General features: G+C 40.1%; 1 protein-coding gene across 1 annotated transcript in view; it reads left to right on the top strand.

Annotated features, from left to right (window-relative positions):
* The window catches only part of slc17a9b (solute carrier family 17 member 9b), a 52,864-nt gene extending 27,526 nt beyond the window's left edge, over window positions 1-25,338 (top strand). The window contains exons 7-13 of the mRNA XM_043710068.1: window positions 601-604; window positions 1,651-1,738; window positions 8,993-9,027; window positions 9,126-9,241; window positions 11,629-11,684; window positions 16,914-16,943; window positions 23,368-25,338. Of these exons, the coding sequence (XP_043566003.1) occupies window positions 601-604; window positions 1,651-1,738; window positions 8,993-9,027; window positions 9,126-9,241; window positions 11,629-11,684; window positions 16,914-16,943; window positions 23,368-23,510 (472 nt within the window). The 3' untranslated portion in view covers window positions 23,511-25,338. The remainder of the gene's footprint in view (window positions 1-600; window positions 605-1,650; window positions 1,739-8,992; window positions 9,028-9,125; window positions 9,242-11,628; window positions 11,685-16,913; window positions 16,944-23,367) is intronic.
* The last annotated feature ends 2,440 nt before the right edge of the window (window positions 25,339-27,778 follow it).

The following is a 27,778-nucleotide window of genomic DNA, read 5'->3' on the forward strand; positions in this document are numbered from 1 at the left end:
TCAATTTTAAAAAATCAGAATTTTGTGATTACATGTGCTACTATTTTCTAACTAAAACAGGATCTTCAAAACTAAGGGTTAAAGCAGAAATAATTTCTATCTATCCAATGTTCTGTCCATTCTATCATTATTCTGTGTAAATTGTAATGGTGACCATGGTGATGAGGTTCTGATCTACTTCATAGCATCAAAAGGAAGTAAATCCTTGTGGTTTGGTGTTTCTCCCTCAAGGAAGATAAAAATCCTGAGTATGTGCAAACGGTTTTCTTTTTGGCACTACTTTTTTAAGCATGTGGGTAGAGTTATATTAGCAGAGATTTGAATGCTGTTTCTGTTGAAGAATGTTGCATGCTATATGAAGAACAGTGGAAAGCCTGGAATAAGATTAAAAAGCTAATAGTTGTACAGGCTCATTTTAATAGGTGGATCTATGCGACTGTGCATAAATATTAAAATTTTAATCATAAACTTGACCAAATCTTTAAAGTCCAGAATAGCTGTAAAACATTTTTAATTTTAGTAAAGTTAAATCTTCACACATGCTGAACTGGAAAATTGTGATTGAGCAACAGAAAACATTTCTCTGTTTTCTACTTCTAGGCCAGTAAATAAAGGGCAATCTCTAATGATTTTTTAGCTTTTTTTTTAGAAACTATTAAATCTAATTCTTTGCTGATTTTCTCACAACATTACTACTGAGAACTGGCAGCAGATTTGCTTTATCAATATTGTAAAGTCACCTCTTTTTTTTGGTCAAGGGACTGGAGCCATATAATTGTAAATTTAAGGAAATAGATTATTTTTGTTGTTGCCCATCTGTTCTTCAGACACTGGGAAAGTTAAGGGAGCAAAGGGAATATTTTGTATTCATTCCAACACATGGCTGCTTTCTTATGAAAAAAGTTACTTTTTTCTTGCTTCTGTAGCTTTGCAATTGGCTGGAAAACCTATCCACAGAGAGGAAGCAAAATCATCATTTTCACTGAGGGAATTTAAAAGACATGTTGGATTAAGCGTGGCAACAGATTAAGCCTGTAAAATAATTTTTTTGCTTCAAGTTGATTGTCAGATTCCAAGAAGCTACATTAACTTGTCATAGTCCTTGTTAAAGTATCCTTTGATTGTATATAATTTTGGAAGATGTTAACACAGCTGCAGCTCAGACTCTGAGAGCACAATGCAACATACGTATGGAGTTGAAATTTTAAATGCCGTTGTCTATTTACACTTTGCTGCTGGAAGAGATCAACCTTCCTATTTATCATTGCAGTAAACACCTACTTTCCATTATACACTACCACATGCAAGGGGCTTCACCCGCAACACAAAGTCAGAGAACTATCCATGTTGATACAATAGGGTTTTGTATCTATTACAAGACTCCTCATTGAGAATATTGTTATCATTTCTGCATGGGTTTCTCTTTGATTCTGAAATGTACATTAACTTTATATAATCTCTCTTGCGCTTCCTTTGTGATTGGAAAAGAGAATACATTAGTATAACCAGGTGAGCAGCTGACAATATGGGAGTTTTTGTTTGATTATACATTTCTTGGACATTCAGATACTAAGATTGAATGAATAATTTTTGGATTTAATTTGAAGAAAAAGGTTCTCATTGAGATTGCATTCTGTCTTTGTCTTTCAGGGTTGGATTTTCAATGTAGTTCCTTGGGCTGTTGCAGTCCCCTTCTCATTGTTTGGTGGCATTCTGACTGATCATCTGGTCAAGCTTGGTGAGAAATGAGCTTAGCCTTTCTTGTGAAACTGTATGAACAAACAGAAAACAAAATAATCTTCAACTGAAAATAATACAACATGTTTTCAAGGTTGAGTTTTCGTGGAATAATAGAGTTGAGGAATTTAATTAAGCCAACATCAATATGACTTGATCTACTGAGCATAAATTCATGGACCTACGTATATGAATGAGGTCAAATCAGCAACTTTCTAGTTATATATCGCTCATTTTCATATATTGTTGACACTGCACCAATAAAAACATAGGCATACTACTCAAACACACAACTCTTTGCCTCACCTATGTGTCCCTCTTTTCTGTGAACCAGTTCACTTTCCCAACACTCAACTCTGCTTCATCCACCAGCTCAATCCTTCCTAAACCCTTAACCTTTAATTAATACTTTTAACCTAATGCCCTTCATCCTCCCCCACCCCCGCCAACCCAGTTTCTATCAATGTTTGGCCTTTCGCCCACAACTTGATCGTCTCTTCGGGCTTTGTGCAAAACAATGAGCTATCACTTCGTAATGTTCGTTCAGGATTGGTGTGGTCAGTACAGTAGGATCACGTAAGCTTATCTTGCTTCCAAAACTTCACAAACCCTTTATAATGGAAAACATTGGGTACACAAATATTGGGAGATTTCCTTTCCATTTTCTGTTCCACCACCAGACAATTAGTGCTGTACTGTAAACATTGTTAATTATCCTGTAATAATGAAAATCTAAAGAAACAAATTTCATTAACAAATAAGTAATTTACTGTCCTGATATACGGTCCTGATCTATTTCCAATTTTGCTTGAATAGTTGATCAGTGATGACGTATGCATTCATAGAATGTTATTGGGAGAGCTCCTGAGACCAACAGGTTTCGTATGAAACATGAGAATGTGCAGTCAGCATAATGAATGTTCTGAAATGAAGGCAGCCCTAGGTAGCAGCAACCATTGTATCTTTTATTCAGCTTGAGGGAGAGAGGAGTGGGTCTGAGCCTATTTTAATATGTAAATAAGAACAGTAATGAAGACATGAAAGCAGAGCTGGCTAAAGTGAATCGGCAAATTATTTAAAGAATCAGTCAATAGAAATGTACTGACATATTAAGTGGATATTTCAAAATATACACAATAGTTTGTTTCAATGAGGAAGAAAAACCCAAAGGTTGGGCCTGCCATTTGGGGTTAACTAGGTAGAAGGTGATTAACTACTTTAACCAGGTTATAGGTAGTATCACACTTAAGGAAAAGCGTAAATTGTGCAAAGACAGGAGGCAGGTCAGAAGTTTAGACAGAATATAAAAGAAAACAAAGAACAATCAAATTTTAAAAAGGAGTATACAAGAGAAAGCTTCTGAGAAATATGAAAAATTTCTATAAAAATTAAACAAAGAATAGAGGTGACAGAGTATTGGTCCCATAGAGAGTCAGACTTGAAAATTAAGAATGGAAAATAAAGAATAACATGAACAGATATTTTGCATCAGTCTTCACTGTAGATGATACAAGTAATATCCCAAAAACAGCGATAGATAAGGCAATGGAAGGGAAGAAGAAGCTCAGGGTACCTCTCAGAGAAGGAGTACTGAGTAATTGTTGGAGCTGTGGACTGACAAATGCCTGAGTCCCTAAGATATAAAAAGAGATGTCTAGTGAGGGGGTTGGAGCATTAGTTCTAACTTTCCAAAACTTTCTTGAATCAGGGACAGTACCATTAGATTGGAAGATAGTGATAATTGCAACATATTTGGCCACTCTTCTAGCCTTTCTATATATTTTGTAACCTCATATTCCCTTCACAACCTACTTTCCTACCTATCTTTATGTCATCAATAAATTTAGCAACTATGCCATCTGTCCCTTCATCTAAATCATTTCCATAAATTATCAACAGTTGAGATCCCAGCACTAGTCCCTAACCATATCTTCATATCTTCCTAACCTGAGAAAAGGCCTATTCATACCTATTGTTTACTTCCTGTTTGTTACTCCATTTTGCAAAAAGGGAGGAGGAGAAAAATTAGGCAACAACAGGCCAGTTAGCTTAACAATGTCAAAAGCTATTATGAAAAAAAGCTCAAGCATCATACTTACAAAAGTTTTGGTCAGTTACAGCCAGTCTAGTTTTCTGAAAGGGAAATCATGTTTGACCAATCTATTGGCATTCTTTGAGGAAGTAACCCATAATGTGGTTAAAGGGAAACCAATGGATGTAATGTACCTAGTTTTCCAGGAGGTATTTGATAAGAGGCTGCGTCAAAGTTATTGTGAAAAATAAAAGCTCAGGGCAGCCTATTGACATGGATAGAAGATTGGTTAGCTAACAGGAAGCAGAGAGTGTTTGAGAAAATGTAACAAATGATGTGCCACAGGTATCAATACTGGGACCCCAACTGTTTACAATTTATATAAATGACTTTGATGAAAGGATGGAAGGTATGGTTGCCAAATTTGCTGGTGAAACAATCATAGGTAGGAAAATAAGTTGTGAAGTGGCAAAAGGAGATTATACAAATAGTAAATGAATGGACAAAAATGTGACAAATGGAGTATAGTGTGGGGAAATGTGAAATGGTCCATTTTGGCAGGAAAGATGATACAGAGGCATGTTATCTAAATGGAGAGAGACTGCAAAGCTCTGAGATGTAAAGCGATCTGGGTGTCCTTGTGCATGAAATATAAATGGTTTTTATGTGGTACATAAGTCATTAAAAAACCACTAGAATTTATCCTGAAGGTAATTGAATACAAAGTAGGGGGGTTATGCTTCAGTTATTTAGAGTACTGCTGATACTGCATCTGGGATACTGTGCACAGTACCCCGGTCAACTTATTCAAATGCTCTAGAGGCAGTTAAGAGATGAATTTACTGGACTATTACCTGGATTGGATGTGTTATGAGAACAGGTAGCACATGCTAGGCTTGGAATTTTGTCCATTATCAACATATTGAGGTGGGGGGTGGTAGCGGTTAACATCAACCAGAAACTGAATGGGACTATAGATACAAGTACTGTGGCCACAGTCATGCAGAAAGTAATTCACCCACGGACTTCCCAAAGCCTGTCCACCATCTACAAAGCGTAGGTCTGGAATGTGATGGAATACTCCCCACTTGCCTCGATGGGTGCAGCTCCTACAATGTGAAAGAAGCTTGAAAAGCTCACTTGATTGGCTTTACATCCACAACATTCACTCCCTCCACAATTGGCACTTAATACCAACAATATATATCAATCACATCCTGGCTCAACCCATCCATTCCCGACTGTGTACTTCAGGCTAATGGTTTTTCTATCCATCGTATGGACCGTACAGTGTCCTCAGGTAACTCAAAGGGTGGAGGGGTTTGCTTTTTAATCAACAACTTGTGGTGCATGGACATTGCAATCCTGGGCAGCCATTGCTCGCCAAACCTTGAATTCCTCACCATCAAATGCCGCCCTTCTATCTACCATGGGAGTTTACCGCTGCTATACGAACCGCTGTGTATATACTACCACAAGCAAAGGTTGAGGAAGCTCTTGATATGCACTACTAACACCCTGGAGACGGAACACTCCGAGGCCCTGTTTATTGTAACTAGTGACTTCAATCAAGCCAATCTAAGGAAGGTGTTGCCCAAGTACCATCAGAACATTACCTGCCCCACCAGGGGCCTGAACATTTTAGGCTACTGCTACGTCACTGTGAAAGATGCCTACCACTCCATCCCCTGCCCTCGTTTCAGGAACTGTGACCACAATGCTATGTTTCTTCTCCCGGCCTACAGGAAAAGCTCAAGCAGGAGAAACCCTCGAGGATACACATCCAGTGCAGGTCGGAGGAGACACTCTGGTGCTGTCTGGAATTGGCTGATTGGGCAATGTTCAAACAGTCTGCAGGTACCTTGGATGAGTATGCCACTGCCGTCATAGATTTTATCAGTAAGTGTGTGGATACCGAGGAAGTCAGTCTGGGTGTTCCCCAGCAGGAAACCCTGGATGAATCAGGACATAGAGAACCTGCTAAAAACCAGGTGTGAGGCTTCAGATCAGGAGACCCACTCAAATATAAGGAATCCAAGTATGACCTTTGCAGAGCCATTAAGACAGCCAAGGACCAATATCGATCCAAACTAGAGACGCAGACAGACAACCGGTGACTATGGCAATGACAGAATGACATCACAGGTTCGAAAAAGAGACAGTGCATGATAACAGACGATGACATGTCCCTCCCAGATCGTCTCAACACCTTCTATGCTCGCTTTGAGCAGAATTTCAGTGGAGAGGCAACACCATTTCCGACAAGTCCTGATGAACCTATCCCAACAGTCACTGCATCAGAGGGCAGGTCAGTTTCCCTTTGTGTGAATCCAAGGAAAGTGACGGGACCAGACAGAGTACCAGGCCATGCACTCAGAGTATGTGCAGATCAACTGGCAGAGGTCTTCTCGGACACCTTCAACCTCTCCCTGCAGCAGGCCCCTGTCCATGCCTGTTTCAAGAGGGCCAACATCATCCCTGTGCTGAAGAAGGCTCATGCAGCATGTCTCAATGACTACCGCCCAGTTGCCCTAACCTTGGTGGTCATGAAGTGCTTTGAAAGCCTGGTCATGGCGTTAATCAACTCCAGCCTCCCCACTACTCTGACCCACTCCAATTTCCCTATCAGAGCAACAGATCCATGTCAGATGCCATATCACTTGCCCTTCACTCCTCCCAAGAACATTTTGACACCAAGAATAGCTACATAAGAATCCTACTCATTGACTACAGTTCAGCCTCAATACTAATATCCCTTCGAGACTGATTACTAAATTTAGTAATCTTGGATTAAGCCCCACTCTCTGCAACCGGATCCTCAGTTTCCTTACCCACATGCCACAATCAGTGAAGATGAGGGGCAATGTTTCATCGTCACTAACAGTCAACACAAGAACCCCCAAGGGTGCATATTCAGCCCTCTACTGTACTCACTGTATATTCATGACTGTGTCACCAAATACCAGACTCTTGCCATTTACAAGTTCGCTGATGACACCACCACAGTCAGTCAAATCTCAGATGGCAATGAAACAGACTGCAGACAGGAGGTGGAAGACCTGGAAAAATAGTGCACTGAGAACAACTGAGCTCTCAATACCGGCAAAACCAAGGAACTCATTATTGACTTTTGGCGGGATGTTACTCATGTCCCCCGACACATTAACAGCACAGAGACTAGATTACTTACAGTGTGGAAACAGGCCCTTCGGCCCAACAAGTCCACACCGACCCGCCGAAGCGTATACCACCCAGAACCATACTCCTACATTTACCCCTTCCCCTAACACTACGGGCAATTTAGCGTAGCCAATTCACCTGACCTGCACATTTTTGGACTGTGGGAGGAAACCAGAGCACCCGGAGGAAACCCACTCAGACACGGGGAGAATGTGCAAACTCCACACAGTCAGTCGCCTGAGGCGGGAATTGAACCCGGGTCTCTGGCGTTGTGAGGCAGCAGTGCTAACCACTGTGCCACCGTGCCGTGGAATGAGTGGAGAGTGTCAAGCTCCTGGGAGTAGTCATCAACAACAAGCTTTCTTGGACTGTTCATGTGTATGCCCTGGTTACAAAGGCCCAACAACATCTCTTCTTCCTCAGGCAGCTGAGTAAATTTGGCATGAAGGCGAATACCCTTGCCAATTTTTATAGGTGCGCCATCGAGAGCATTCTGTCCAGAGGTATCACTACCTGGTATGGCAACTGTACCATTCAAGATCAGAGATGGTTACAGAGAGTGGTGAACTCGGCCCAGACAATCACAAAGGCCATCATCCCTTCTATAGAATCCATCCACCAGGAAAGACCGCCAGCATTCTCAATGATCCATCTCATCCTGGCAATGTTTTTCTACAACCTTTACCATCGGGGAGAAGGTAGAGAAGCCTGAACACACACACCAGCCGGTCTCGAAACAGTTTCTATCCTACTGCTGTTAGAATATTGAATGGACTCACAAACTCTTAGCATTCGCCTGTACCTGTGTTTTTATTTTTGCCGATGTTTACCTATTATTTACTTATCTATGCTATTTAACTCTGTGATCTGCCTGTATTCCTTGCAAGACAAAGCTTTTCACTGTGCCTCAGTACACGTGACAATAAATTCAATTTAGTTCAATTCAGTACCTACACCTCAGAAATTCACCAAGGCTTCTTAGACAGCACCTTCCAAACTCATGACCACTACCATTGAGAAGGACAAGGGTAGCAAATACATAGGAATGCCATCACCTGCAAGTTCTCTTTCAGTCTTGAAATAGCTTTCTAATCATTACAGGAATCAAGGGGTGACCCAGGAAAGTAGAATTGAGATTTATCGGATTAGCCATGATCTACTTTAATGGCAGAACAGATATGATGGACCAAATGGCTGATTGCTGCTCCTACAAGTTACGTCTTAAGCCACTCACCAAACTGACTTGGAAATGTATCTTTGTTCCTTCTGTGTCGCTGGGTCAAAATCCTGGACCTCTCCAAAAAAAATAACATTGTGATTGTACTTACATTGAATGAACTACAGTCATTCAAGAAATCAACCCACCATCACCTTTTCAAGGGCATTTGGGATAGGCAATAAAAGCTGGCAGAGCCAGCAATACCCATGTCCTGTGACTTGATTGAGCCATATAAAACCCTGAGGGACCTTGACATGGTAGATATGGAATGGATGTTTCCTCTTGTGGGAGTCGCTGTTTAAAAAGTAGGGGCCATTTAAAACAATTTTCTTTGGGCAATTATCTTTCTTTGAGATTTGTGTGTATTTGGAACTCTCTCCTTGAAAAAGTGAGGGAGGTCAGTAACTGAATATTTTTAAGGCAGACAAATGTAGATTTCGGTTGATCAGGGTTTGAAAGATTGTTGGTAGTAAATGGGAATGTGGATTGGTGGTTACAGTCAGCTTAGCTATTATTGAATGGCTGAGCAGGTTCGAGGGGCTGAATGGCTGAAATGATTTCCCTGTTGAACAACTAGCTCAAACTTTCTTGTGAAACTATGAATCAACGGAAAGCAATGGAAAACAAGCTTTGGTTTTGGTGTCATAAATGTTTTGAATTATTAACAGGTTTATTAATCACCAAGTTTTAGAAAGGAAAACGAAACTGTAAATTGAACTGAACATATGGAGGAAAATGTTAATGTGAATGCAAAACGTATACAAATATTTGCTAGTAGCGATAATTCTGTCTTTGCATTTTACAGAGTTTACTCTTTTTTTTAGGGTTTGACACTGCTAAGGTGCGTAAATTAATGCAGGTATGAAGACTAGTAGCTTATTTAAAATATTTTTTAAATTGTTTGACTGTATGAGAGAATACAATTAAAACCAGTTTCTTATATTTTCCTTCAAACAGGTGATTGCCATGGGATTATCCAGTATCTTTACAGCATTATTGAGTTACTCAGGCAGCTATTATCAATCCTTACTGTGTATATCAGCTAGTTTAGGACTTCAGACCTTCAGTCACAGGTAAGCTAAGATTAGATACAGTATATTTTCACATCTTGGGCCATCTTTGACACAGTTTGATATTATACATTGTTGACTTAAGTTATTAACTTTGACTCAGTGGTTGGCCTGTCATTGCTGAGCAAGAAGGTTGTGCGTTCAAGCCATACCTGATATTATCTGCTCAGTATTCTACTGGCAGATGTGCCAATTTTTAGTAAGTTACAAAACTGAGGCCCAATCTCATGTGGACATAAAAGGTCTTTTCTTTTTATTTTATACTTTATACTTTATTCATAAAAAACTTTATGTATACATAGATTCAAATGCAGGTCAGGTCTGTACAATAGCATATGAAGAGAACAAAGCAAACATTGGAATTTGACTCTGTTAAACAAACAGACCTAAAGCATCTCTTACTTGTACAAAACCAAATGCACATAAAAAGATCCTATTGTATTATTGAAAGATGAGCAGGAAAGTTTTCACAATGCCCTGGCTAATGTTTTCCTTTCCAAAAATACCTATACTAGGTGTCATTTAGATCATAGTTCTTTGTGGAAATTTTGCTATATGTGATTTGGCTGCCCCAATGTTGACAACACAGAGTACATTTCAAGAAGATACTTTGCTGCATCTGAAATGCATTTAGGATTTCTGTGCATGTGGCTGGCATTATGTAAATGCAGGTTGCACCTTGATTTTCCTCAGTCTAAACAATAGCTATTATCTTTTAGTATGTGGTGAAAAGACCATACACATACTGCCTTCTTTAACATTTTACCTGGTTTTACCTTTAACATTTTACCTCATTTTTTCCGAATCTTAGAAAACCTTTGGGCTCTGAATTGATTTTCAATCCAATATTTCTTCATTTCATCTCGAACATCACTCATCACCATTCTTGCCTCAGTCCATCTAAGACTGAAACCCTCCTCCATACCTTTCTTACCTGCAGATTTGATTATTGAAGTGCTCTCCTCCAATTAGCTTTCAACCAAAGTGCTGCTCCCTGTTTCCTGTGCTGCTTTCCTAAATTCCTGCGCTGACCTGTCTTTCTTCAGTGGGACACCCGCACCTACCAACCCCATCACCCCGTGGCTGAACACTTCAACACCCCCTCCCACTCCGTCAAACCGTTACTGCCGGACGCCTGGAGGAAGAACACCTCATATTCCGCCTTGGGACCCTACAACCACATGCGATTAATCTGGATTTCACCAGTTTCCTCATTCCCCCTCCCCGCACATTATCCCGGTCCCAAGCCTCGAAATCAGCATCGCCCTCCTGACCTGTCCATCACCTTTCCCATCTATCCATTCCACACTCCTTGACCTATCACCTTCTCCTTCACCTTTATCTACCTATCACATTCCCAGCTACGTTCCCCCCCCCAACCCAAACCCCCTCCCATTTACCTCTGACCCACAAGCCTCATTCTTGATGAACAGCTTATGCCCGAAACATCGATTCACCTGCTGTGCTTTTCCAGCATCACACTCTCGCCTCAGTGGTATCACTGACTTCTGAGTGAAAGCATTATAGATTCAGGCTACATTCCAGAATATGAATATGTAATCTCATCTGACATCTCATCCCTTAGAGGGATTGCTAGATTGTTAGAGGTGCTCCCGCCTTTCAGTTGTTACATTAAACTGAGGTTGCTTCTGCCGTTGAGATAGATGTAAAACATCTCATTTTAAAGTAAACTGGTATCACATCCAACATTAGTATTTTAATCCTAATCTATTCAATCAGATGATGTGGGTATTTATTTCTTTCCAGTTTCTGGGCCTTTGTGTGCCAAATGGCTGGTGTGATTGCCTGAGAAAATAACATTTCAAAGATCAGTCATTAGCTGTGAAGTGCTTTACATGTCTGGATTACATGAATAATGCTTTTAACTGCAAGTCTCTCTTATCGAACATTACATTGAGATATTACATGCCTGATCAGGTGGTCAGGGATAATTCCACGGCATTTTTTTCCCTCAAACAATGACAGTAAAAAACAGATTATCTGGTTATTTATTGCAGTTGCCATTGTGGGATCTTGCTATTTTCAATTTGTCTGCCACATCCCATAATAGCAGCCCTGCAGGAATTCCATTGATTGTAAAGCACTTTAGAATGCCTGAGAATGTGTTAAATGTGCAACAGCACTAGCTTGTTAGTTTTTTGTGGATAGTAACAAATCATCTTCACAAGTAATTCAAAATATTAAATTGAGTTCTAATTTTGAAATTGAAATTTTGAATAAATGACTAAAGGAGCTATTGTCTAAAGGCTTGCAAATTTTATTTACCTGATCGAGGGTTAGTGCTAAACAGATCTAAGTTTATTCTAGATGAGTGTGTTGTGCAAACAAGTAATGGTTGAAGTATTGTTTTGTTCTCTTTGTTTTCATAGTGGGGTATCTGTCAATGTTCAAGATTTAGCACCATCCTGTGCTGGTGCACTGTTTGGTAAGTAACAGTTACAAAAACATTTTGCATAGCTATATATATCTTCTACATTCTGCTGTGATAATAAATATATATCAGAGGTTAACGATCATTCACAAGGCCCAACCATCATTCACCTACTTTCTAATTATGAGTTTACAGTGTGTGAAGTGATGTGTGTGAATCTCCATTTAATCACTTTGGTAAAAAGCATGACAGGCTGAAATCAAAGGACAAAAAGGCCAATCAGTCCATCACATTAGTATTGTCCTCTGTAAGAGCAGTTCAATTAGTTTGATACCCCCTCCTTTGTTGTGGTTCTGTTCACCGAGCTGGGAATTTGTGTTGCAGACGTTTCATCCCCTGTCTAGGTGACATCCTCAGTGCTTGGGAGCCTCCTGTGAAGCGCTTCTGTGATCTTTCCTCTGGCATTTGTAGTGGTTTGAATCTGCCGCTTCCGGTTGTCAGTTCCAGCTGTCCGCTGCAGTGGTCGGTATATTGGGTCCAGATCGATGTGCTTATTGATTGAATCTGTGGATGAGTGCCATGCCTCTAGGAATTCCCTGGCTGTTCTCTGTTTGGCTTGTCCTATATTAGTAGTGTTGTCCCATCGAATTCATGTTGCTTGTCATCTGCGTGTGTGGCTACAAAGGATATGTGGTCGTGTCGTTTCGTGGCTAGTTGGTGTTCATGGATGCGGATCGTTAGCTGTCTTCCTGTTTGTCCTATGTAGTGTCTGCCTGTAGTGTCTGTTTGTCCTATGTAGTGTCACACACACACACACACACACACAGCAGCATTGTGGTGTACACAGTGACTAGCAATATTTCTAAATGGTGCAAACTAAAAGAAGTTAGACAAAAATAAAGTACCGAAGATACTGGAACTCTGAAATAAAAGCAGAAAGTGCTGGAGAAACCAAGCAGGTCCCACAATATCTGTGCAAAGAGAAACTGAGTTAACTGTTCAGTCCAATATGACTTCAGTGAGAAAGTGGTAGGTTTGTAGAAAAAAGTGAGGTGGAGCAAGTGGAACAGAAGGGAAGGTTAGAGAGTGTGACATTACAGATTATGTGGGTCACAGAAGAAAGGATAAAAAGAATGATAATAGTTGTAGAGATGAGGGGTGTGTCTCGAGTATGTGTTAAAGACATCTGTGCTGAAGGCAGAACAAAGAAATCTAGACACTGGGGAGGGGGAATATAAGGGAAGGAAAATGGAGGACATGATGTTCATTGTCTGAACGTTTTGATCTCACTGTTGAGTCCAGAAAGTTACAAAGTGCCTAAGCAGTAAATGAGATGCTATTCCTCCAGCTTTTGTTGGGCTTCAATGGAACAATGCAGCAGACCTGGCACAGAAAAAAATGGGCATGGGAGCAATGCAGTGTCTTCAAATGGCAAGTGACCAGAAAGTTGCGGTCATGCTTGTGGACTGAGTAGTGGTATTTCACAAAATGGTCACGCAGTCTGTGTTTGATTGCTCCAACATAGAGGAGTCCACATTGTGAGCAGAGAATACAGTAGACTGAATTCAACCTTCTTTCAGTCTGTTTGTGACAATGTGACAAGGACTTGGTCAGAGTAAAGAAAAAGCAGACAGACCTGAGGCAATTGTGCTCTGAGCCATCTCTTTAGTAATGTAAGTCATATTCATGCAATCTGTAAACAGTTGTTGAAAATCAATTGAGTTCATATTGTTTACTCAACTAAACACTGTCTTCATCCATGCTAGAATCACTAAAGCCTTGAAGGCACCCACACATACAAAGCTATCTGGTGTGTTTTCTTTTTATGAGGATTTTCAGAGAAGCAGAGAGAGAGTGTGTGAAGGTTTGTTGCTCTTTAACCAAGTTATCTCTGCCAATGTATTCAAAATTCCTTGCATCCACAAACTGGATAATGTGATCTAACTATGACAGTATTGTAGACATGCAAATTATATAATCCTTACAGTGTGGAAGCAGGCCATTTGGTCCATAAGTCCACACTGACCCTCTGAAGAGCATATCACCCACCCACCCTGTAACCCTGCATTTACCATGGCTAATCTACCTAGTCTGCAATCCCTAGTCACTAGTGGTGCTGGAAGAGCACAGCAGTTCAGGCAGCATCCAAGGAGCAGCGAAATCGACGTTTCGGGCAAAAGCCCTTCATCATGGCCAATCCATCTACACATCTTTGGACTGTAGGAGGAAACTGGACTACTCGGCAGAAACCCACATAGACACATGGAGAACTCCACACAGAAGTCATGCAAGGCTGAAATCAAGCCTGGGTGGCTGGCACTGTGAGGCAGCTATCATGCTCATTGTCATTGTAGTGTCTTTGCTGTTGCAGCCAGTACCTTTTGCTTTGAAAAGTATCTATTTTCAAAAATTCAAAAAATGCATTCAATTCTATTGTAAATTAATATTTGGATCACATATCTTCATAACAAAGTATCACAATCTTCCTCTCAATACTTCCAAGTTGTCATCTGTACATTTTGAAATTGAGTCTTGTACACCCATCCCTAAATTCTTAATGTACGTCAAGAAAAAACATTGGTCTTGATACTGATCAACTACACCATGAATATACTGGACCACTCTGTTCAGACTCTCAAAAATGAATAATTTTTCGAGTGACTACCTGGAACTTGATAATGGATTATTTTTCATTGTCATTAGGCAATTGAAATCTACTAAACATTCCTATATTTGCGCTAATATCTAAAAGCTATTACTCCACAGTGATTACTATACTCAGAACAGCTTTCAGAATCAGGAAAGCCAAAAGAATATGAAGGGAAGACATAACATAAAGAACTTCCAGTGTGCTATGAATATAAGTTTTGTAAGATCATTCTGGATTTTAAGGTTTGTTTTGTTTGCACCAATTGAATTTTGTCCAGTTTACTGCTGAAAGGCAGTTCTAAAATACTAATTTAGTAATCTTTAGACAGGCTGTGTTATTTTATAAATCAATTTACACCCCACCAGCACTTGTATAAACTTGTACAAATGTGGAATTTTAAAGTACCAATTTTTCCCTGACTATTAAGCATGTATTCAGTGGTGGGATGTTCATTTTTTCTTACTGACATCTAACTAATAATTTTATTCCTGCTGAATTAGTAAAATAGTTAAGCTGGTTATTGACAAAGAAAAATGCAGTTGCTGGAAATCTTGGATAAAAAGAGAAAATGCTGTAAATATTCAGTAGGTCTTGCACCAACTGTAGTGATAAAAGTGGAGTTGACGGGCAGGTGATTGAGAGCTTGCTCACTGGTTAGAGAACCTGTGAAAGCCTTTTGTCCCTCTTTCTGGAAAGACCAGTCACATTAAATGCCAATCAGGCATGTAGCTGGGTAAAGGGCCTTTCCCAGGATTGCAAATGCTGGGGGCGCAGGTCCTGCACCAAGATCAGTGGATGGCTGCTCTATATTGCTGAGCAGCGCCACCAAGGACACAGTGGCTGCTGTCGGTAATGTATCCACCCAAAGTCAGAATGTAGAAATGACTAGGCCAATAGAGTCCTGCAGCAGTAGCAGCAGAAAGCTGACTTTTATTGGTCTGCCTTTTTGCAACCCATGATCACCCTTGATCAAGAGACATAACTTCACCCACCTTGACCCCTCTCCCAACAAAAGCATAAGTGTCTCTGGCGGGTTTTGTATTTCAGATTTCCCAAATAGTAAGACCTGCTGCCCACTGTTGTCTGTCTAACAATAGGTGGTTGTAGCCTTTATGTGGGTGTTAATTGCCCACTTATGGCACAGTTGGGGTGATGCAGGAAGTTTATCTATGAGCCTTCCCAGTCCAGACTTCACCAGCAGTGGGGTCCTTACTCATCTATCTCCCACCTGATTAAATGCTCTCATCTGCCACAAAACCAAATACCAGGAAGAGTCATAGAGTCATAGAGATGTACAGCACGGAAACAGACCCTTCAGTCCAATCCATCCATGCCGACCACATATCCCATCCCAATCTAGTCCCACCTGCCATCACCCGGCCCATATCCCCCCAAACTGTTCCTATTCATATACCCATCCAAATGCTTCTTAAATGTTGCAATTGGACCAGCCTCCACCACTTCCTCTAGCAGCTCGTTCCATACACGTACCGCCCTCTGTGTGAAAAAGTTGCCCCTTAGGTCTCTTTTATATCTTTCCCCTCTCACCCTAAACCTATGCCCTCTAGTTCTGGACTCCCCAGGGGAAAGACTTTGTATATTTACCCTATCCATGCCCCTCATAATTTTGTAAACCTCTATAAGGTCATCCCTCCACTATCCTATCTACCTGCGACACCACTTTCAAGGAGCTATGAACCTGCACTCCAAAGTCTCTTTGTTCAGCAACAGTCCCTAGGACCTTACAATTAAGTGTATAAGTTCTGCTAAAATTTGCTTTCCCAAAATGCAGCACCTCGCATTTATCTGAATTAAACTCCATGTGCCACTTCTCAGTCTGTTGGCCCATCTGGCCGAGATCCTGTTGTAATCTGAGGTAACCCTCTTCGCTGTCCACTACACCTCCAATTTTAGTGTCACCTGCAAACTTACTAACTGTACCTCTTATGCTCGTGTCCAAATCATTTATGTAAATGACAAAAAGTAGAGGACCCAGCACCGATCGTTGTGGCACTCCACTGGTCACAGGCCTCCAGTCTGAAAAACAACCCTCCACCACCACCCTCTGTCTTCTACCTTTGTGCCAGTTCTGTTTCCAAATGGCTAGTTCTCCCTGTATTCTGTGAGATCTAACCAGTGAGAAGATTAAATTCTCTCGTGGTTCAGCTCAATAACATTTTAGTAGAATGATCCATCGCTGTTCTAATGAAAAGTTAAAAAGTTGGGTTGAATTTATGGGTCGTCCATGGGCAGGAAACCAGGTGAGGGACCCCATGAATTAGGGCACAGTGTGCCATTTGTGGCATGCTCTCCATGGTTCCACCTTGTGGCAGGTGGGTGTGTCAGATGGGTACCTGACCTGTCACCCAATTGATAACCTTAAATCAGCGATTAATGCCTAATTACATGACTCATCACTTTGCCTCTCTGGTTGAATGGTGTTGGGTGAACCAACCTTCAGCATATAATCCAGCTCATTAACTCTGTTTCTGTCTCCACAGATAGCATTAATCTGATTATTTTTTGTGATGTATCTCATTTCTAATGTTTTTCTATCATCATTATTTAATCATGCTTCTTGGAGAGTAAAGTCAAAATCTGTAGATCTTTATTCTTCTTTTATAATTATTTAGGTGTTATGAACACCGGTGGAGCGTTGTTTGGTGAGTTTTGTTTTTACTTTTACATTTGGGTTACCACTACATTTTGCATAATTGATTTTATGCATACATAATGTCCATCATTAAGTCCACAAAAACATAGACTGTAATGTATTTATAGAGCTGATATATCCATTCTCACCGTTTTGGTATTTGAAATTTGTGGCCACAATGATTGCTTCCTTTCTTTCCATTTAAAGGAATTACATAGTATTGCTGCAACATGGAACCATAACAACTCATCCCCAATTGCTCTATGCTGGTATTCATATGCCACAAACATCCTCCTGCTTTTAATTATCCCTTCTGACTCTGGTACTATGTCTTCATGCTTGGACTGACTGTTAAGTGTGTCAATGCTATCTGGTATCAGGTACTCCATGTGGCAGCATGTCCTAGTTTCTCAATGCTTTCTGAATAGAGAATTATTTCTAACTTCTTGTTGATCTTTTAGTAGCTGTCATATTTATGAGGCCTTGTTCAGTAGTCATGCACAAGTTAAAGTAGATTCTCTACTAGACTCTTTCATACTCGTAAAGACCTTTATCTCTCCTCTCCTTATTTTTTATCTATTTCAGGATTAACGTGACAGTCTGTATTGCAAATTATGTTGAATAATTTGTTTCTGGTGATAATATAGAAACTATCTTGACAAAGTATATTGAGTGCAGTCAGGTAATTTTGGGAACTGAAGGAAATAAATTTTATAGTATATATGTGATATATGTTCTATAATTATCCAGAAAATCTACAGCAAACATGTGATGCTGCAATGTCCAGAAAATCTCAGGCACTGTCTCATGTTCCTTGCTCTCTATCATATAACGCCCTGTTCCAAAAGCCTGAAAGACAGCTGGCTGGTTTGCTGTGTTGGTGCACAAACAAAAATTGGTACAACCTTTAGGAAAAGTCACTTTTAGTGTGTAGTAATTAGTAATATTCTTCCAAGATGATAACTTCTGAATGTTATTTTTGAATTTTTTTTTAAAAGTCTTATTGGCTTGACCCCCACATTGTGTATTTTTTTTTGCATTTAATGATATATTCCCAGATGCTTTCAAGATCACATTCAATAAATACCCTTATATATAAATTTTCCATTTTCGAAGAAATCTTAAATAATATACACTCTCTCCGAATTGAACATTTGGAGAGTGACTTAGTGCAGCATTCCTGTTTCCAAGCAATGGCTAGTAAGAAAATGAGGGGGGAGCAGGAAAAGACAAAATAGGTTTTGTGTCTTTTGAATTCAATTTTTTTTTTCTTTTAGGATGACCTTCAGACAATGATCACTTAGAACGTAGTAAAGTACAGCACAGAACAGAATCTTCGGCCCACAATGTTGTGCCGAGGATTAATCCTAATCTAAAATAAAATAACCTAACCTATGCAACCCTCAATTCATTGCTGTCCATGTGCATGTCCAGCAGTTGCTTAAATGTCGCTAATGATTCTTTTTCCACCACCTTTGCTGGTAACGCATTCCAGGCATTCACAACTCTCTGTGTAAAGTACCCACCTCTGATGTCTCCTCTTTCCCTTCCTCCTAACATTTTAAAACTATGGCCCCTCGTGGCAGTCAATCCTGCCCTGGGGAAAAGTCTCTGGGTATCGACTCTATCCATGCCTGTCATTATCTTGTACACCTCGATCAGGTCACCTCTCTTCCTCCTCTCCAGAGAGAAAAGTCTGCAACAGCCTCGATACTATTAATGGCACCTCTAACTTTTGTGTCATCGGCAAATTTACTAACCCCAACCCTCAACTTCCTCATCCAAGTCATTTATAAAAACTACAAAGAGCAGAGGCCCAAGAACAAAGCCCTACAGGACACCACTCTCCACTGACCTCCAGGCAGAATACATTCCGTCTACAGCCACTCTCTGCCTTCTGTCAGCCAACCAATTCTGAATCTCCCTGTATCCCATACCTTCTGACTTTATGAAAGAACTTACTATGGGGATCCTTATCAAATGCCTTGCTGAAGTCCATATACAACACATCCACTGCCCGACCTTTGTCAACCTGTCTCGTCACCTCCTCAAAGAACTCAATAAGATTTGTGAGGCATGACCTGTCCCTCACAAAGCCATGCTGACTGTTTTTAATCACACCATGCTTTTCCAAATAGTCATAAATCCCATCCCTCAAACTTCTTTCCAAAACCTTGCTGACCACAGACATAAGACTGACTGGTCTGTAATTGCCAGGGATGTCCGCATTCCCCTTCTTGAAAAGAGGAACAACATTCACCTCCCTCCAATCCTCCAGTACGACTCCAATGGAGAGTGAGGAAGCATAGATCTTCGCCAGTAGCTTAGCAACCTCCTTTCTCACTTCCTAGAACAACCTAGGCTAAATCTGGTCTGGCCCTGGGAACTTATCAATCTTAATTTTTGCCAACTTCCTCGATCTCAATCTGTTCAAGCCTGTTTCCCGGCTCCTCGAAGTTCTCATTCACACCAAGGTCCCTTTCCTTAGTGAAAACCGAAGCAAAAAACTCATTTTGGGCTTCTCCTATCTACTCAGACTCCACGCACAAGTTCCCTACCTTCTCCCGGATCATTCTCTTATTCCTCATGTATGAGTAAAATGCCTTTGGGTTTCCTCCAGGTACTCTGGTTTCCTCTCTCAATCCAAAGATGTGCAGTTTGGGTGAATTGGCCATGCTAAATTGCCTGTAGTATCCAGGGATGTGTAGGCATGAGAATAGACATGAGAAAGTGAGATTTATAGGGATAGAGTGGGTGTGGGGAGGTGGAGGAGGCAGTGGCGGGTCTGGGTGGAATGCTCTTCATAGACATGATTGGCCGAATGGCCTGCTTCCACGTTGCAGGGATTGGTGAATTGGCCATGCTAAATTGCTCATAGTGTTCAGGGATGTGTAGGCTAGGTGCATTAAGTTAGTTGAAATGGAGAGTAATAGGGCAAGGGAATTTGTAGGATACTCTTCAGAGGGTCAGTGTGGACTTGTTGGGCCAAATGGCCTTTTTGCACACTGTAGGGATTCTATGGTGATTCTATGATTCTATGATCACTGTGAAGCAGAAGTTATCACAGACAAAATTAACAGTGGTGCTAACAGGCCACTGTTCACAAACTAATGCAGGATCACACGGACTGCACATGGCATGCAGCTGATTCCCTCTCACCTTGAACTGAAAGTATTCTGCAACATGCTCTGTGCAATGCTGCCTTTCAGTGATATGTCACTGGGTATGAGAAGATTTCAGTAACATAGAAAACATAGGAATAGGTTTAGGCCACTCAGCCTCTTGAACCTTTTCCGACATTCACTGAGATCATGGCTGATTGTGACCTAACTCTATCTACCTGCCTTTGGCAGGTACTCATACAGCACTGACAATCACCCACTGTTTCTTTATGACATGTCTGATGCTGCATTCCTTGGAATCAAGTCCAACTCGAAGTCTTATGGAGAGCCATTCCATGGCCTACCTTGTCGGGGAGCTCCACTTCTGACTGTATGGGGCAGCATGTGAAACATTCATCAGACAGTGATGTGAAGGCTGGCAGCTCACATTACAAAGACCTTTCTTATGTTCCACACACAGGTTCATTGAAAATGTGACTGATGGATCCAGCCCCAACAGGGGCTATATCACTCTTATTGTAATGCAACAAAGATGCAAGTAAACAAAAGATGAACAGATGTGTCAGCAAACCCAGGACCAGCAGCAACTCCAGCAGATGCTGAACAGCATTTACTTAAAGAGGTTATAGCTGCTGCGTGCAGCAGGATGTCAAAGGAGGCATGGGAGGTCCAGAGTCCATCATCTTCAACGAGTTTTCTCTGGATGAACAAAATGCAGTGTTGCCGAAGACTGAGGACGTCCTAGACACCACCATAGACAAGGCTGAGTGCTGGAGTGGGACAGACCACCTGAAAGGGTGGGTAGTCATTCTATCCCAGTGGCTGTCAAGATGATTGTTACATTGAACTTCTATGCAACTGGCTGTTTTCAAGGAGCCATTGAGAAATTTTGTGAGATCTTTCAATTCTTCATCGCATTTCCCCTTGATAAGGGCAATGCTGCAGTTCAGGCAGTAGGCTTTGCCAGCCTAGTTGGCTTGCCATGTTCAGTGTGCTGTAGACTGTACACACACACACACTGAGAGTACTGTATCATGAGGCAGCTGACTTCATCAATAGAAAAGGGTTTGATTCCATCAAAGAGCAACTCATCTGTGATCTTTGTTACCACATTCAAAGTCTATGTGAGGTTGGTGGGGGAAGGGCTTGCTGTTGAATGCAGACAGAATGTGCAGCCTTACTCTAGCACGCTGTCCTCTGCACAAAGCAGGCAAAGCAGGGATGTGATGGAGTCTCATGAGCTGGGAGAGCAGGAATCGTTCTTTGAGGAAGAAGGTAAGGAGGAGCAGCACCTTCAGCATGAGAGTGCTGCTTCATCAAATGCAACAAGCCTTACATGATTGAATTGACACTCGGGGGTTTCAGGTAGATGAGAGCTGAGTGCAGTGATCACTCATTGATAGTAAATTGGTTGTTGCTTGAAAGGAAGCCATCTGTTTCTGCTCTGTCCTGACAGTCAGAAGCAGCTTCTGCTTGACTTTGTTTTGTTTGTTTCTGCTGTTGCTGAATAAAAGTGAATGTTTTGAACCATTTGAAGGCTCTTCAGAATATAATGGACCCACACTGAGCAATGAGAAGATACTGGCCTAGGCTGGGCATTGGAGAAAGGGTAACACTCACTTAGACATGATTGTAAGATGGGATGAGGCTAAGGAAGGGTAAATTCTTAAAGAGCAATAGATGTAAGACAATGCAATGAAACATCAACAATGCCACCTCTGTCTTCTGAGATGCATTGGTTGCAGTTACTCTCCGACTATGTGTACCATGAAGACAAGTTTGGCCTGCCTGCACTTGACCAGGTATGTGGCTGAGCTTTAATGATGCCACTGGTGCCAAGGATCCTAAGATGTTCCATTGCTGGGACAACTACTTACAGTGAGTGGGAGAATAGGATGAGTGCAGCATCATAGGGGCATGATAGATAAGTAGTGAGGCCTAAAATCTCTCTAGGCCTGATACAAAGTAACACTCTGAAAATGACATTCAATCAAATTCTGGTAAGCCTTTTAAACTTATAGTTTAAATTTTTTAAACTTTTAAATTCAATTTTTCTAGAAGCGGACTAGTTTCTCACTTTCTACTCTGTCCCAAATTCTTATGATTTTTGGTATCTCTATCAAATCTTGTCTCAACCTTCTCTTTTCGCAGGAAAATAATCTCACAGAAAGACTGGAGAATTTGAATTTGAAGTCCATCATCTTTTTTGCACCCTCTCTAACCCATTGCCATCTTTTCTAAAGTGTGGTGCCCAGCTCTAGAGACTAGGTTTAAAGCATATTTATCATTACTTCTTTGCTTTTGTATTTTGTGTCCCTCTTCATAAAGCATACGGTGTTGATGCTTTAATAACTTTTTTCTTGACCTGCCTACCACCTTTGATAATTTATGCAGATATACACCCAGATCTGTCTGCTTCTGCATCTTACTTTGAATAGTAGACTTTATATTCTTTCTACTAAAATAAAATACTTCATGCTGCTGTGAAATAAAATCCATCTACCATCCTCATCCATTTTATCAATGTGTGTACAGTGTGGGCGGCACGGTAGCTCAGTGGTTAGCACTTCTGTCTCACAGCACTAAGGTTCTAGGTTCGATTCCAACCTCAGGCGTCTGTGTGGAGTTTGCGCATTCCCCCCGTGTGGTTTCCTCCGGGTGCTCGAGTTTCCTACCACAGTCCAAAAATGTACAGGTCAGGTGAATTGGCCATGCTAAATTGTCCATTGTGTTGGGTGCATTAGTCAGAGGGAAATGGGTCTAGGTGGGTTACTCTTCGGAGGGTCGGTGTGGACTGGTTGGACCGAAGGGCCTGTTTCCACACTGTAGGGAATCTAATCTATCTAATCCTTTCGAAGTTCTGCACTAGACCCATCACAGTTCAAAAAACTTGCAAGTTTTAGATCATTCACAAATTTTGAAATTGTGCCTTCCACTCAGATGTAGGTCATTAATATATCAGAATGGGTAGGGCTCCTAACATTGACTCCTGGGGAACTCCACTATAAATCTTCCTCCAGTTTGAGGAAGGAAGTCTCTTTTAAACTTAAAGGTGTAACAAATTGTAGTTGAACTGTGCCTACTTTCTGTAGATGGACTCTTGTATCTTGACATGAATAAATGAGTTTTAGATCATCGACTTCAAATTTTGTTACTAATCTTGTACTAATGCATATGAAAATCATGCCCGATGCAAAAATGGCAGAACGACCAACTTAAATGGGGCACCAGAGATTTATGTTGAGCTACTACACGTGCTTTCTTTCTTCTGTGAACACCAACATAGTTAATTTTATTTTCTCTTCATTACAGGCGTTGCTTTAGTCTACTTTGCAGGTTACCTCATTGAAACTTCAGGATCCTGGCCATCAGTTTTCAGCTTGATCAGCATAGTCAACACATTTGGCCTTTCTATCTTTATCATCTTTGGCCAGGCTACACGAGTAGACATTTAATTAATGGCAATATTTCAGATTGAATTTCAAAGTTACTGAACACAGACTTCAAGAAGAAAGAGAGAATATAGTTTTTAAAATATAAAAGTTCCGACCAGTTTTTCTTGGTTTGAGGAACTTATTATTGTACTTTGTTTATAAACAAATTGCTGCTGAAGTCCTGTTTTGAAAAAAAAACAAGACTTAAATATACACAAAACCATTTATGCTATTTTTAGTGATTTTATTTGTTGGAGAGATGCTATTTTTACATGAATAAACTATTTATGAGAAATAAATATATAAACTTATAAATATATAAACTTGACTTGTCAGAAGATGTGATACAAGATGTGTCTTCTTAAAGGTGGATGCTGACAGAGAGCCAAACATAAATTCTGAAAAGATGTAACTGCCCTATGCTGTTCTTCAGTTGTATCAGCTGTTTTTCATTGACTCCATGCTTACAGGTGCACTTGGAATTTTTGTTTCCCATTAGCATAATAATCTAATACCAGCATTAGTAATAAATGTTAGATTAATAAGAATTTTCATTTCTGAATCTTGCAGCTTACAAGTTTATCGTTTTTATATTCCAGTTTCTGGACCTATAACTTGTGATGAAAGCAGTATATTATACGATTTGGATCCAAACAAAGGCTGGTAGCTATGAGTCAGTTCTGTGAAGTTTTTTTGTAAAAGGTTAAAAAGCAACTTAGAACAGTGACTTAAATACATAATTTCCAGAAAGCATATGATGGCAATTAGGCGTCTGGTAGAACCCTGTAATATTAGTGAATATTAGTTTATACTATTAGGTTTATGGAAGGTAGAGTAAACACATTAAGGCAATTGGTTTAGTTTTACTTTAGAACAGAGGTTCAATTTTGTTTTGGATCAGAAGAACTCAGACTTCCGTGCCAAACATAAAACAGTTTCACCTCGCAAAGCAATTATGTCAGTTCACAGGATCCAGTGAGCTCAGCAGAAATCCTTTTTAGTGTATGAAGCTTCAAAGTCAGGAGATTCTGGATAACTGCCGTTAAGTTGTGCAGACTTATGATTCTTTCCGTCATAAGAATTTTGAGAGGTTAATGCCAATGGATTCAGAAAGGACAAAACTATCTCAATAATAGAAGTGAAAGAAACTGTAAAATGCCAGTTAAATAAAGTTTTAAAAAACTGAGATAGGAGTGATATTTCTCAGGGATTAAGTCTCTGTAATAGATAGTAATGGGAACAGGTTGCAACTTTGTTCCTTTAAAATCCACTTATGCAGTTAATTATTATTATGCACATTCCAGAATATTTCATTTAGTGTTTATCACTGAGTATAAAAGCGGCAATTGTCTTTTACGTGTCCTGGTGATAAGAAAGTCTGGCACCAAGCAGCTATCCCAGTCCAATTTTTATCATATTTGCGTGTGGTATTTTCTGACTGTTGCCTTGTCAACTCAGTGAAATGCAGTTCATACAGTCTATGTTATGTGTATATCACAGTATGAATTGAAATGTGCAACTTTTAAAATTTATTTTTGCATGCTTTCACTTTCTGCTTTTGCAATGGGAACAGCAAATCCACATGGCAACTTCAATTTTAACATCGGATTACTGCATAAAATAAGAATAGTTTCAATCCACTGTTTGTATTTATAAATATCTGTATATTCAGAATCAAACACTTATGTTTAAATGCTATCTGTAATTATTCAACTTTAACTTGCTTGCAGTTGTAAGATGCTTAAATAATAAATCATTTCTAAATCATTAACTCTGCAGATAACGATTTATCTTACGGCCAAGTTGAAATATTTGAACTGTTGCTATTTTGTAGAATATTGACAATAAAGTTTTAATTGTATCTTATGGATTGCTGAATTTAGAGTCTGTTCAATGGCATTTTTTTTTACAGATTTACCATATTAAAAATTTACAACTGATCCTTAATGCTTAATTTAAAAGAACACCTTTAATCATTTGAAATTGTTCTCAATGTTATAATACTGCTGAAATTAATACTTCTTAAAAAAATTAGTGTCAGTAATTCTTAAATCAAATATGCTTTTTGAAAATTCAGTGGACAATGTAATATCTCAGTGTAAAGTATTCCTTAAAGGATGAACAGTGTCAGTTCATTTTACTTTCCAGAATGGAAAAAGTTGAATTCACCCTGCCTGATCTGGAGTAGATATAGGCCCCTCAAGGAGGCTATCGTTAAAACAGTTTCATTTTCATATTTTTCTACATACATGTGTGCTGTCTTTTTGACAGTTTGTAATTTTTTTAAGCTTTGATGACTGATACTGCTTATCGTTATCTGATTGAGCTTCATAATAAAATGTCCCCTATATTTTTGCTATATAGAGTCATAGAGATGTACAGCATGGAAATAGACCCTTCGGTCCATCCCATCCATGTCGACCAGATATCCCAACCAAATCTCGTCCCACCTGCCAGCACCCGGCCCATATCCCTCCAAACCCTTCCTATTCATATACACATCCAAATGCCTCTTAAATGTTGCAATTGTACCAGCCTCCACCACATCCTCTGGCAGCTCATTCCCTACACGTACCACCCTCTGTGTGAAAAAGTTGTCCCCAAGGTCTCTTTTATATCTTTCCCCTCTCGCCCTAAACCTATGCTCTCTAGTTCTGAACTCCCCGATCCCAGGGAAAAGACTTGGTCAATTTACCCTATTCATGCCCCTCATAATTTTGTAAATCTCTATAAGATCACTTCTCAGCCTCCAACGCTCCAGGGAAAACAGCCCCAGCCTGTTCAGCCTCTCCCTATGGCTCAAATCCTCCAACCCTGGCAACATCCTTGTAAATCTTTTCTGAACCCTTTCAAGTTTCACAACATCTTTCCGATAGGAAGGAGACCGAATTGCCCGCAATATTCCAATAGTGGCCTAACCAATGTCCTGTACAGCTACAACATGACCTCCCAAATCCTGGACTCAATACTCTGACCAATAAAGGAAAGCATATCAAACGCCTTCTTCACTATCCTATCTACCTGCGACTCCACTTTCAAGGAGCTATGAACCTGCACTCCAAGGTCTCTTTGTTCAGCAACACTCCCTAGGATCTTACCATTAAGTGTATAAGTCCTGCTAAGATTTGCTTTTCCAAAATGCAGCACCTTGCATTTATCTGAATTAAACTCCATCTGCCACTTCTCAGGCCATTGGCCCATCTGGTCCAGATCCTGTTGTAATCTGAGGTAACCCTCTTCGCTGCCCACTACACCTCCAATTTTGGTGTCATCTGCAAACTTATTAACTGTACCTCTTATGCTCACATCTTGAAAGACTGATACAAAACTAATCATCATATGTTGAATCTGGGGCATTCTTTTCAGGAGCAGACAAAACCCACCAGAAATAAATTCACAGGACATCTGTTCTCACACCATTATGTTATTTCATGTAACATGCCAAAATAAAACATACAGTCTACACAGTACTGCTATATATAATGATTTTGACTTCGACTTCTATGCTTTTGTTATCTGCTGCAATTTTTGGTGTCGAACCCCATGAATAGCCAGAGCAAAATATGCTTTCGTTGACTGGAGAACTACACCATACAGTATGTAAACATTTTTTCTGTCGTTTTTTTTATCTGAGAGCTTTTACACTGCCTGTTCCAGTTGAAAAAGTGATTTTTTTAGCCTTTCTTCATAGCTATGATAATTGATTCCTGTAAAGTTCCTGTGCCATGGTTGTAATGTCCTGCCTATATTGGATGCATGTATTTCACAAATTGTCACTAATTAATATCTTACATAATTTCAACACCACTACTTTCCATTTATATCCAATACCTCATGTCCATTTACTTTTTTTGTATATGAAGTTGAATCTTTAAGAATATTTGTATTATTATTCTTGAATGCCTATTCCTTTTGTCAAAGTGTATTACTTACATTACCTACCTGATCTGTGAAGGTATACGCTGACCTTCCTTACAGTTTATAATGTTTTCTAACTTGAAATCAGCAAATCTGATGCAAGGAAAATTGAAATTAAGGCTAGAGACTTGTAGGTACTGCTGAGCATCCAAGGAGGGTCTTAGTCCAGTAAGGTTTCAGATCATTCAATTTTAATGTCAGTCAGGAACTTTGATAGCACAATTTGGGATTATTGTGGGACACAGAGGTGAAACTAAGTGTTGATATACAGAACAACCTTGATAATCTAAATAAGACAGGCGGGTGTATTTTGTTCAGATAACTGACTGCTCGGATAGCTGATTGCTATCATGTTTTTACGGGACCTTGAG

Source organism: Chiloscyllium plagiosum, chromosome 20 (genome assembly GCF_004010195.1).
Source record: "Chiloscyllium plagiosum isolate BGI_BamShark_2017 chromosome 20, ASM401019v2, whole genome shotgun sequence".
In the NCBI taxonomy this organism is placed as follows: domain Eukaryota; kingdom Metazoa; phylum Chordata; class Chondrichthyes; order Orectolobiformes; family Hemiscylliidae; genus Chiloscyllium; species Chiloscyllium plagiosum.